The sequence below is a fragment of the Hypomesus nipponensis genome, chromosome 17 (genome assembly GCF_054491055.1).
Source record: "Hypomesus nipponensis isolate SF chromosome 17, ASM5449105v1, whole genome shotgun sequence".
In the NCBI taxonomy this organism is placed as follows: Eukaryota; Metazoa; Chordata; class Actinopteri; order Osmeriformes; family Osmeridae; genus Hypomesus; species Hypomesus nipponensis.
The window spans coordinates 15,523,849-15,536,309 of NC_140377.1; the positions used below are offsets into that span (position 1 = coordinate 15,523,849).

General features: G+C 41.7%; 1 protein-coding gene across 1 annotated transcript in view; it reads left to right on the top strand.

Moving 5' to 3' along the window:
- The first annotated feature begins 420 nt into the window (after positions 1-420).
- Positions 421-12,461, top strand: part of fbxl16 (F-box and leucine-rich repeat protein 16) — a 31,416-nt gene continuing 19,375 nt past the window's right edge. Inside the window, exons 1-3 of the mRNA XM_084676585.1 lie at positions 421-756; positions 9,503-10,205; positions 11,921-12,163. Coding sequence (XP_084532711.1) covers positions 665-756; positions 9,503-10,205; positions 11,921-12,163 — 1,038 coding nt within the window. The 5' untranslated portion in view covers positions 421-664. The remainder of the gene's footprint in view (positions 757-9,502; positions 10,206-11,920; positions 12,164-12,461) is intronic.

A 12,461-nucleotide genomic window follows, 5' to 3' on the forward strand; every position in this document is an offset into this window, starting at 1 on the left:
CCGGGGCCGTTGCTTCAAGGCGAGGGGCGAGGGATGGGGGCTTGGTTTACACCGAGTGCCTCCAATATGGCCGCGCATCCGGGTTACCGCCCAGAACGTGACGTCGGTGAAAACCCTCTGTTGGCTTTCCGGACAATTTCATAAGCGCTGTTTCATTTTTTAAAAACGAAAGTAAATAGAAAGCTATACTCAATGGCCAATAAAACATAATCAACACAATTAATTTACATAATAAGTAGACTAATACAAACAATGGTCCAAATGTGTTACTTTAAATTATTGTGTGTACGATTTGTTAGTATTTCTGCCAGCGTCACAGCTTGGGTTGAAAGGGTATGTCAATTAAGAAAGGCGGTGTTAGGAGGCAAGGCTACCGCAGCTCCCTCTGAGCTTTCTGTGTTCCGTTTTGCTGATGTAAGGTTGGCTGGTAAGGCCCATGGCGGCTTTTATTTATGTTCGCTCTTGCTGGCGAATCTTACATTGTTCAATTCGCTGACATTGTGGAAATGATGTGCGGATGAGGAAAGACCATGTTCCCAATTATACACACAGTAATGACAGTATATCTCCTTTTATCGTCGCATTCAACGCTATAACCTAGTAGTGTTCTCAGACTCGCACCGCAACAATTTGACAACATCCTTTTCTCCGCCATTCCCCACGGATGCTGATGTCATGGCGATGCTGTAAATATAGAGCCCTGTTTCGTTTGGATACGAGGCAACACACTGGGAACCATAGCGGTTTTGTTGAAAGGTAAGGAGTGCAATGCGGATTCAGACGATACTGGGCATCGCACGTCTTTTTTTTTGTGGTGCGGAGCGAGCATCCCTGCTTGCTAGAGCTGCTGCCCTGTCCGTGCTATTTGTATGTGATTATCGTTACCTACATGTTATAGACAAGCCTATTGTCTCAGGCTATAGATGGGTCAACATCGTTAAAACCCCTGTGATTGTGTCATCACAATCATCACAATGCCGTGAATTTAGACAATTTAACTGAAATGTCATTATACGTTTGCCCGTAGGCCAGATCGCCACAATCATGACAGAATAGTAGGTTATTAGCCTACTGGAGTTTGTGTATTGTGTATTGTGTGCGTCTGTTTTCAACATTTTATCGTATCTTATTATCAACATAAGGGTATCCAGCTTTGTTCCTGGGAAAATAACCAGACTACACCAAGTGGCCTGTTAGTTGCTAATGTAGACTACAGCCTAAATAATTACATAATAGCAGTGATGGTTCCTTTGCTATCGGCTAGCACAAAAGCAGTCGACTGAAGGCTATCGGAGTATTTCAACTATACTATAGCTTTAAGGGGGTGTCGCACAGTAAAATAATAATATCTAAACGCAAAATGCAATGTCCTCATGGATTGTTTACTGTAGTAGGCTACTTAAACAATGGCTTGTCGAAAACAACGTTGTAGGAGAGGGAAAAGCGTGGGCTGGCCGCTAGTTGCAGCTCCAGCCTAATTATGGTGACCAGATTTCTGAGACAAATTCCGGGACATGTTCAGTTGAGACACACCAACTTCAACACATACAATGTATTTATCTTTTTAAACGAAAAACAGGGACACTGACTGGACCTTTTTTCTTAAGATAGTGTAGCGCTTGTAAGCGTTGTAGAATTTAATAGGAACACCGCTCTTGACTCTTATTTATCACCAGCACCTTTTCCGACGGACAGTTCGTAAACCAATCAAAGTAGCCAACATTCACAATCAGGGTGAACACTTAAACCCTTCAAACCACAGACCATCACATTATACACATCAAAACAGAACGAACACAACAATAAAACTCCTTTACAATGCTTATCTAACTAAGGTAAAACCTTATACTTCTTAGCTCTTCCGCCTGCCGCGGTGCACTCTGGACACCAAGAGCACTGTCGCTACAGTAGTTTATCATACCCTTGTTCTCATAAATCGCAAAGGAAGTGTCAAAACAAAGAGTTTTCTACTTAAAACTGTTCACAAAGTGGCTGAAATTAAGACTTGTAAAGGTAAAAACCTTTATCCAAATAATAAGAACCAATATCAGTGATAAGAACGTTGTTAAGTGATAAGTGACTGGTCTGCACAGATGGGTGACAGGTGTAGGTTTTTCCAGCATAGAAATTAAGATTAGTAAAGGTAACAACCTTTACTTCTGACCTTTTGTCAGATTGTTCTGCCCATAATGTGTTCTTAAGTAACTTTAACCTTGAAGTGTTTGTATGCTCATCTGACGTGAGCACCTTGTCATTTTAACGACCTCTAAGTAGCAATCCAGTCTAGTGAAAATGTCATAGTACTCTTAGTTAGCTAGTATCTCTAATGTTAATTAGTTAGCAAGTACAGCTGCGGCTGACACCTGCCACATACATTGTTGACATGCACATTATTACAAATTGTACATACACAGGGACATGCACAGGCTATGCCTAAGGTTGTCCGGGCAACTGCCCGTTTTCCCTCCTCGAGTCAAAGTGCCCCTCCAAGGAAAATAAATAAATAATAGTGAATTTAAACAGCTGCAGAATTTCATGTACACCTCAATTTTAAAAATCGCCACCTGAAACATTTCATAAAGTAGCCTTATTCACTTCTCATCGATAAGCCTATGGGCACAGTGGCGGATTTAGTGATTTGGGGGCCCCAGGCGAAAACAGGCATGGGGCCCCCTTAACTCCTATTCTCACTCGTTTCAATCCATATAATAATGATTAAAATAATAATAACCAGAGAGTGTACAATTTCTAGAGAAATTGTAGGGTGTGCTTGCGTCGGTTGTAGCAGGGTCCGTTTATTAACTGTAATTTTTACAACTGATATTTCTGTATATTTTATATAAAAATGCGTATGCCTATACTATTTATGGAGATTGCATAGATTTAAAAGTATACATTTTTTGCTGCTCATTTACAATTCATAATACAAAAAGTGAAGTATAGGATGAAACGGTTGTCTTATTTCCCCTGCAAGAGGGAATATTGATAAGCTATAGCCGCCTCAGTTGAAAAGTTGGATCAAACGAAGATATTGGGCAATCCGGTGTAAAACGGTGCTAACCTCTATGACACCTTCTAGCGATATTTTCAAGCATTTAGCCTAGGCTACTCATATTGCATTAATTCATTAAGAACACCCTTTGAAACAAGTTATTGTAGCCTACAACATTGTGACCGGCAGTATTTCAGATGGAATCGTGATTCAAACAATACCATCTGCTGACTGAAAATATGCCCCCCAAAACGTAAATAAGCTTGACATTTATTTAGGGGGAAATGGCTAATTCAAAAAAAGTTTGCTGGAAGTAATCATTGTCAGTAACAATGCCAAATTTGGTCTCAGTATAGAGACCTGCGTGGAGAAGCTGACCCTGATAAATTGTGCAACGAGCAAGCTAGCCTACAGTAGCTGCTGTTGCTAGCCAAACTTCACTGAGCAGCACTTGCTTACACTCCTCTTTTGTCTTTCTCTTTTGTGCTCCGCTTGGGGAGTTGCGTTTCATTTAGCAAATTGATTTTTGCATTCATTTCACTCTTCTACTGTCTCATATTAACCAACTGAAATTACGTGCTTTGCTGCGCAGTTACTGCAATCGATGGAATAGTCCACAGTAGAATGGGGTGGGAGGGGAAGCCTGCATTGACACAAATAGAATAAACGATCTGTTGGTACTTTGTTGATACTTTTGGGGATGGTTTTGACTTTTAATTGATTTATATTATTATTATTATAGTTATTATTGATCAAATAGTATTTTATGGTCTTTCAAGGGGTCCCCTGGCAGCTGGGGGCCCCAGGCGGCTGCCTACTTTGCCTAATGGGTAAATCCGCCCCCGTATAGGCAACAAGAGCGGAAGTCACAAGGGGGAGGGGGGTATGCCCCCTACTGTTTACCCTGCTGTACTGCACGCAACCGCCACCTGAGCCTTCTTTTCTTCCACTTAAGACAGTAGCGGTTAGAACCGAAACTGTACTGTCCTGTAGCTAGTGGTACGTGCCAGTGGAGCTAGTGGTACGTGCCAGTGCCTCCGCTGGCACAGGACAGTTACTGTTCTGTTGATAGTGGTAGCAAGTTTCTCGTGGCAGTTGCATTGGGTGTCTTGCAGCGTTTGTTTACTGTCATGTAGACTAACTGCCCCGCGGCCATTTTAGAATAGGAGAACAGGCTACTTTTATTTTTTTTATATGTGTGGCGGCCTGCGGAAACCCGTGGATGTTGCGGCCGCTCATTGTAGCCATAAAAGATCAAAAATCGTTTTCTGTCAAAATTGAGATTTTTGATGTTTTGTATTGTTAACACCCTAAACTTCATTGTAATGTACAAAAAGTATATGATTACTTGGACATGTGAGCTTGCAAGATTTTCAAGCCATGTCAAATCAAATGCTTAGTTTGCCTGCTCTTTTGAGTGCTGCAGCAGCCCATAACAACTGATCAATGAAATAACTTGCTGAGAAGTTATTAACCCTATACAATTACATTCACAACGTCATTACGAACAAAAGGATTTTCTCCCAAATCACTTTTTGACACAGGTCGACTTTAAAATGTAACTTCAGTTGTGATAAAGATATCTTAAGGGATTTAATGAGTGAGTGATTTAAACAGATTTGTATCCAGGAGAGTTTGTAGTTTCCAATATGTATAAAATCCAGAAAGTACATTTGCAATCATAGGGTGTCATTTATTGATATATCATATGAAAATAATGAAGTATTATTAACAACTATATTTACTCAAAAGTATCTAAATGCAAATGTAGTAATGTACATACTTTGACTTCAGTTATTACAATTAATTATATACGGCACTAGGTGGCGCTGATAACAACACAACAATGTGCATTAGGAGAGTACAACTGTGGCTCATGTGCACGCTTAAATTCCGTTTTTTTCATAATTTCATAGTTTGTTACTAATTCATTTTGTGTGTACAAGTCTGCTTTACAGTCACACCATTACACTATATGCAATATAATGTCTAAATTGACTACTTTGTATGGTGAGCTTGTAGTGAGATATCAAAAGTATGGTATGGAGTCTGTTAGCACAAACAGTTTAACTTATTTTTTAAAATAAGTTTATAGCCTGTTCTCCTATTCTAAAATGGCCGCGGGGCAGTTAGTTGACATGACAGTAAACAAAAGCTGCAAGACACCCAATGCAACTGCCACAAGACACTTGCGTACCACTATCAACAGAACAGTGACTGTCATGTACCAGTGGAGGCGCTGTCACGTACCACTAGCTACTGTCATGTACCAGCGGAGGCACTGACATGTACCACTCGCTCCACTGGCACGTACCACTAGCTACAGAACAGTACTGTTTCGGTTCTAACCGCCTATCACTTAAGAGACGGTCACGGTTGTTTTATTGTGTGTCGATAAAAAACTGCTTTGACGTTGTCAGAAAAGGTGAGTTTTAAGTTGTAGAAATGTATAACAAACTAACAATCATCATCAAGTTTTATGAAATCAATTAAAATCTTCATAAATCCAGGCTCTGTTTGCCACGTTTAGCCTAAATAATCAGACGGCTATCTGCCCATTATCACAATTTTTTGGTAGGAAAACTAAGCTACATGTCTGCTGATGGTTAGTCTAAAACATTTAGTTTTAACAAGAAGAATAAATGATGGAAGTTATGCATTACATGAATTATCATTAGTAGGCAGGCTATTTTTGTTCTTGGGGGGTGCCCTTTTTCAGGCCAGAGCAACTGCCCTTCAAAATTCCTGTGCACGTCCCTCTGCATACATATTATCTATATAATAATTATAGGTTAAATAATATATGACAGATGATAAGCAATGATGCTTACAAGAATCACCGTTCGTCAACCACCTATCACAATGCAATCTTGTCTTGTACTCGATTAGTCAGAGCTAACTGGCTGAATGAATAAAAGGACACAATCTCTCGCGCTGCATATTCAATAGCCAATCAAAATACTACAAAGACGGGCATTCTAGAACATCTTTGTGCTCTGAGCTCAATTGCCGCCTTGGCTGCTGGCTTACTTGCTTGAGCCTGTGGCGTGTAGGCTACGCGACTAAACGTTTGGTCATTGTTTTTCTTTCACTCTTTTTAAAATTTGTGTTCTGGGTGTGTTGTTGATCACATTGAAAACCAGGGACATTTCCGGGGACAGCTCCAGCTGGGGACCAGTGACGTGCGGTGATGTCAGCAGAGCCTATTTAAGGAGAGCCTTGCCACTCCCTATTAAGCCCATTGTACCGAATTTGGCTGCAGTTCCACCAGAGTTCCACTGGGGGTGATCGCGAGCGAGTGCATGTTGAATGGGAGTCTATGGAGCTAAACGGCTACATTTGTCTCTTTCGCCTGATTGTCGTTGAAAAATCTCCGATTTGATTGTAGTTTGTGCATGTTCAACATGGATTATAGGTCGAAAGTTGAATTAACGAGTACTTATGTCATTTTGATTTCTTACATGGTGAGTCGTAGTTGCCCATAACACGCTAGCATTCTGCTAATGAATGCTGATTGGTTAGTGAAGGACTGATACGACCAGAGCTCCTGCTTGATGGCATCCGAAGCGGAATCAGAATGTCAGAGCATTAGCAACATTAGCAACAACATTAGCAAGCCAAAACTCTTTCTAGCATGTGTACCGATGGGGAGAGCCTAACCTGTCAGCTGTGTTGTCGATGCCCTGAGAGAAAAAAGTAAGTGACCAGAGCTTGCTGTCAAGCAGTAGCTCTGGTTGTACGATGTGTATGACGTCAATGACATTTTCAAAAGCTTTTTAGAACAGAAAGGCTTTAAAACAATCCAACAGCCAGCAGTGTGTATTTTTTTGCCTCCCCTTTCGAATTCAGCATTCAAATAACTATTACTAATTTATTGTTTAGGCTAATAGGCTACGTCAAAACAGTACGCACAAGCGCGGCACACATGCACAGTTGATATCAAGAAATGTCCAATCAGGATGACATATCTTACTCTCATGACGTGACATATCTTAGTCTCTCTCTCTCGCACACGCACGCACACACACCAATGTCCAGCATCAGAATGCAACCATCTTTATCCTTAATTATTGCACAACGGCCAATTATGTTTGTCCGTCAGCATCAATGAGAACACACACAGGCTTAATTGAATATGAAGGCAAATGGCTTGCAGTCGGCATTAATTCAACCAATTCAAAATTAAACCCAAAATAGTTTCTGACTCACCAATCGGTAGATTACTTGTAGATAAAATCCATCCGCCGCTGACTGCTAGCACAGCCACAGCTCTTTTTTTGTCATACCAGTCCCTTAAAACGAGCGGACAATTTTTGGTCCCTTTTGCTGGTGTAGTTCAGGCAAGGTTGGCATAGGCCTCCCCTCTTGCTAGCAACTCATTTTTGCCATTAAAATCGAGCTTTGAAAAATGTCTTAGTTCTACGATATGGGGAGATACTGCTGCCGTCATTTTCACTTTGAATTTCGCGGGGATTACGCTTACCTGGTGTAATGACGTCAGCTGCGCAAATGTCCAGTAATATTTCGATTTTAATTGGTCCATGTTTGATACGTAACGTAGATGATTCCTGGCATAACATATTTACGTGCAAAGGCACAGCAGAGTTGTGCTTTTCGACGTACATGTTAAAGAATACACAATCGTTTTTCGTTGTCGTCCGCAATGAATGGACAGTAAAAGCACTGCTTATTCTACCATCTTGTTGTATTTGATTATGCGTAACTGCTACATTTGTCATCGTAACGTCTAAACAATTGGAATAACACATATTGCACATATAAATCACAAGAATAATCAGTAAAAATACAAATACAAGTTTATTAAATACAATTATTTAATAAAAAAATGTAAGTTTGAATTTTGGCAGGGTAGGCAGTGCCTACCTTGCCTACCCTGACTGCACGTCACTGCTAACGGTGCGTGTCCACTACAGTGGAGCGGCGTGTTGGCTTCCAATCCATTTTCAACTAAACCAGGCGTTGACGCTCTCGTATGCTCCCACAATGCCCTACACCAGCGTCAACGCCCAGTTTCATTGAAAATGGATTGGAAGCCGACGCTCCGTGCTGCTCCTCTGTAGTGGACACGCACCGTAACGGTGCGTTCACACTGCAGACTTTTTTACCGCTCAGCACCGCCGGTCTTCCCACAGTGCACCACGCTCGGGGGCGTGCCAGACAGATTCATTCAGAGCTGTAGTTCTCTTAAATCACTGTTGTAGTTCTATAATGTCATGGCAAATGTGCAGACAAAATAAAACTTTTACACACATTAAGCAAGAATCCGACACGCTTTCTAGATCTGACATGATCTTATCTTCAGCACACAATAGGTAAACTTTTTCCACACTTTTTTTAGGCCGAGTGAAAGATTAAATGCCACCCGCACTCTATGTAACGGGTCTTTTTCCGGCTGGAAAAAAAGATGCATCAGACATAAACGTTGACATGTGTAACCTTTTATTATATTACTCGAAATCTGTGCAAATCATTCGCTAGATTATGACTTGCCTCTACACATTCACTGTATGGATAGCGAGTGGCCGCCAGCCAGCATTTCAGCGTTGAATGTCAATCGTGTGCCGGGTGAGCTAGCTAGACTATGCAGCTAGCACAGAAGAAAGTTACGTAATGTGAAGAAACTGAATTAAAGTACAAAATACAACAAACCAAGGACGCCGACAACCTCAGCAACCCTGCGCCAGGCATATTTTTTTTTTGTTTACGTCTCTGTAATCTAACATAGACGTATCATACAATACTGGGTAGGAAGACACATACGATGAGTTGCTCTTCCATCTTGAAAATTGTCAAACCTAGAAATGTTTACCATTACCAACAGTTGCTACGTTACAAGAAACAAGAAACCAACCCGATTGACCATCGCTGGCGTTTTCACGCTCCTCATTTACATAAAGTTCAGAAAATCTAACTTTCGCTGCCCCGCTCGCCTTCCCACAATGCCCTATGCGAGCGTCGCCGCCCCGCTCACCTTCCCACAATGCCCTACGCGGGCGTCAACGCCTGGTTTCATTGAAAATGAATGGGAAGCCCGCCCCGCTGCAGTGTGAACGCACCGTAACGGTGCGTTCACACTGCAGCGTTTTTTAACGCTCTGCACCGCTGGCCTTCCCACAGTGCACCATGGTCGGGGGCTTGTTAGAAAAGTTAATACAGAGTTGTAGTTCTCTAAGGTCACTGCTGTAGTTTGTGTAAACATTTGGCAAACATTTGGAAAACTATATGAAAACGCTAGTGTGGAGGGAGATCGTTAGTTTTTTATTGATTGTATATTTTGAGTTTTATTCACATTCATTCTGCAGGTACAATGCATTGTGACAATCAAATTTGATTAGGTTAAAATCAATAAATAATCGTGATAATTTATTGTGATCTCAATATTGATCAAAATAATCGTGATTATCATTTTGGCCATAATCTTGCAGCCCTACTATTGTGTATATACTCACTATACATGAGCTCTTTCTGTCTATCCCCATCTCTCTCCAGGTTCCCAATGTTGAACATGTCCACCCCCAGCGAGCTCAAGTCTCCCTGCATGACTCGAAACGGCATGGTCAAACTGCCCCCCCAACCTAACGGCCTGGGCAGCGCCAGCATCACCAAGGGTACACCTGCCGCCAAGAACCGCCTGTGCCAGTCCTCCTCGGTGCCCTCCATCCTGCCCCCACCCTCCTCCATGCCCTATCATCACCTTGACCCCCTCAACCCCTTGCCCCCTACTGTTGTCTCGCTCCCGGGGGCCGATCTGGACGGCAGCAGCCCCCTAATGGGGCTCAAGCCCTCCCAGCTGCGCCAGCTGCCCCTCACCTTAACCAAGCCCCTACTCCTGGAGCGCCAGCTGGTCCTGGACGAGAAGCTTCTAAACCGGCTGCTGTGGTACTTCACCACGGCTGAAAAGTGCATACTGGCCCAGGTGTGTAAAACCTGGAGGAAAGTGCTATACCAGCCAAAGTTCTGGGATGGTGTGACGCCCATCCTCCATGCCAAGGAGCTGTATGCCATGCTGCCCAGTGGGGAAAAGGAGTTTGTCAGCCTGCAAGCCTTTGCCCTTAGGGGCTTCCAGGCCTTCTGCCTGGTGGGAGTGTCAGATCTGGACATATGCGAGTTCATCGACAACTACCCACTGTCAAAGAAAGGCGTGAAGTCAGTCAGCCTGAAGAGGTCCACTATAACAGATGCAGGTCTCGAGGTGAGTTTAGTGGTGTTCCTGGAAGCCGACAAGGTTTGGTGGAAGAGAATGAAAGAAATGCATTGAAAGTTTGTCCTGAGGTGCTCCTGTAACATTGTACAATATACTATCAATGTTTCGCACCACATCCCTGTGTTATGCTGGTGTATTATAAACCTCTTAACACAGCAGCACAACACTGCAAATTAGACTGACTATGTCAGGGTTCATTCAACTTAGGCTTAAGAGGGGCAGTTGTCTTATATTCAGATGTTTAAGTAAATATGTATAGTCCTGTTTAGATACTTGGTAGGCACTATATTGATTTTCTGCATACACGTGATTGCTGTTCTGGACAAATTCATACCTAAACATTTAAAATAATTTAGTAACGTATGCATACATTTGTATGCCACACATTTTGTCAGTTGTCCACTGGCAAATGGGCATGATTAAACTAAACTAAATGTAACCTTTTTACTTGTGGTAAAACTTAACTTTAAAAAGTTAGGAGAACCCATCTAAAGGAGCACCACAACTAAAATCTTTATGTTCTAGATTTATTTTGTGCGCTAGTTAGCTCTCTGTCACGTGACAACTGAGCGCAGTGACAAGGAGTGACTGATGGATAATTTACATTTATTCATTTTAGCAGACGCTTTTATCCAAAGTTTATCCAAAGATAATATTAATATTTGATTATAAATCTAAAATCTGCATTGAAGATTAGAATTTAAAGGTGAAGTACAATTGGTTATGTAACGTTGGATTAAATGGTGGACCACTGTATCAGCTCACAGCAGGCAAATACTGTGCAGTCGGGTAATTAGCGAGTCTTTTGTAAAGATATTAAAACAGGTCGCACATAACTATTATTTGCACTCGCACAAATGCTCTCAAATATATTTTGAGGTTGCACAGACACAATTTTGGGAGAATATGCGACCAGTCTTGTTCATCTACGCAACATCTACATCCATGCACAAATGATAAACCAGAACTTGCTTGCTGTGACAATTTCTGGATAAGAGGAATTCTGCTGGGTCACTACCTGTTATGTTAGCCCTTTGGAATGCCATGTCACATGATCCACCTGGTGGTCACTTGATTTAGAGCAAGGTTTTGTGAACAACAATGGGTCTTTATTCTTTTGCTCTACACTGCACCTGTCTACTTGAATGCTATACCTTGTTATGGACAGAAACTTTATACTTAACTTTCTCTTGAGTGCAGCCTGCTCAACTGTTTTTGTGTGCTAGTGTCTTTTACTAGTGCACAGTGCCGGAGATGTAGTCAGTGATTAAGATGCCAGTGAAACACACTAACACAGATTACTTGAATTATAGATTGTGCAATGTGCCATACATGCCATATGTGCAAGCGCACAAGACAATAAGTATGGTTAGACCTTTATAAAATGCTTTCCAAAACATAATTAGGTTGCTTGCTGTTTAAATGTTGATAATTTACAGTATTTATGAATAAACATAATGAAGTGCTGTGGTCTTAACATTTCTCTAAATTTCTTGGAGAGAGAAGGGAAAGAGATGGATACATGTGAAAGAGGGGACAAAAAGTTGGACCCCCCACATCATTCAGATGAAAGTGTGTTAATGTACAGTTGCTGTCTTTAGCGTCTGTGTCCTTAGCTGGGAGAAGGTGCACCTGAAATAATTTACAACACCATAACAAATTGAATGTGTGTGCATCCTATGGATGTTTTTTTTTCTCTGCAGGTGATGTTGGAGCAGATGCAGGGCCTAATGCACTTGGAACTGTCTGGGTGTAACGACTTTACAGAGGCAGGCCTTTGGTCTAGTCTTAATGCACGGCTAACTTCCCTTAGTGTTAGCGATTGCATCAATGTAGCAGATGACGCCATTGCTGCCATCTCCCAGCTACTGCCCAACTTGTCAGAGCTCAGCTTGCAAGCCTATCATGTCACCGACACAGCTATGGCCTACTTCACAGCTAAACAGGTAAGATCATTTTTGCATCAACTGCATGCTGATCGCTCACGAAATAAGATATTATGTCATAATAAGGAGTATAAGCTTACACCACCAATAAGCAACGCCAAATCCCGTTACATACAGGTTTTAAGTGCTTATTTGCACCAGGCAGAAGATACATTAATGTTAGAACCTTAATGAGGCTTATACCCCAGACAAGCCTGTGGGTCCATCCCTCAATTTCTCCATTTAGCAAATCTGAGTAATTTAGGGAATGTTAAAATGAAATAATGTATCATAAACTGAAAAAGGTTTTACAGCAAAA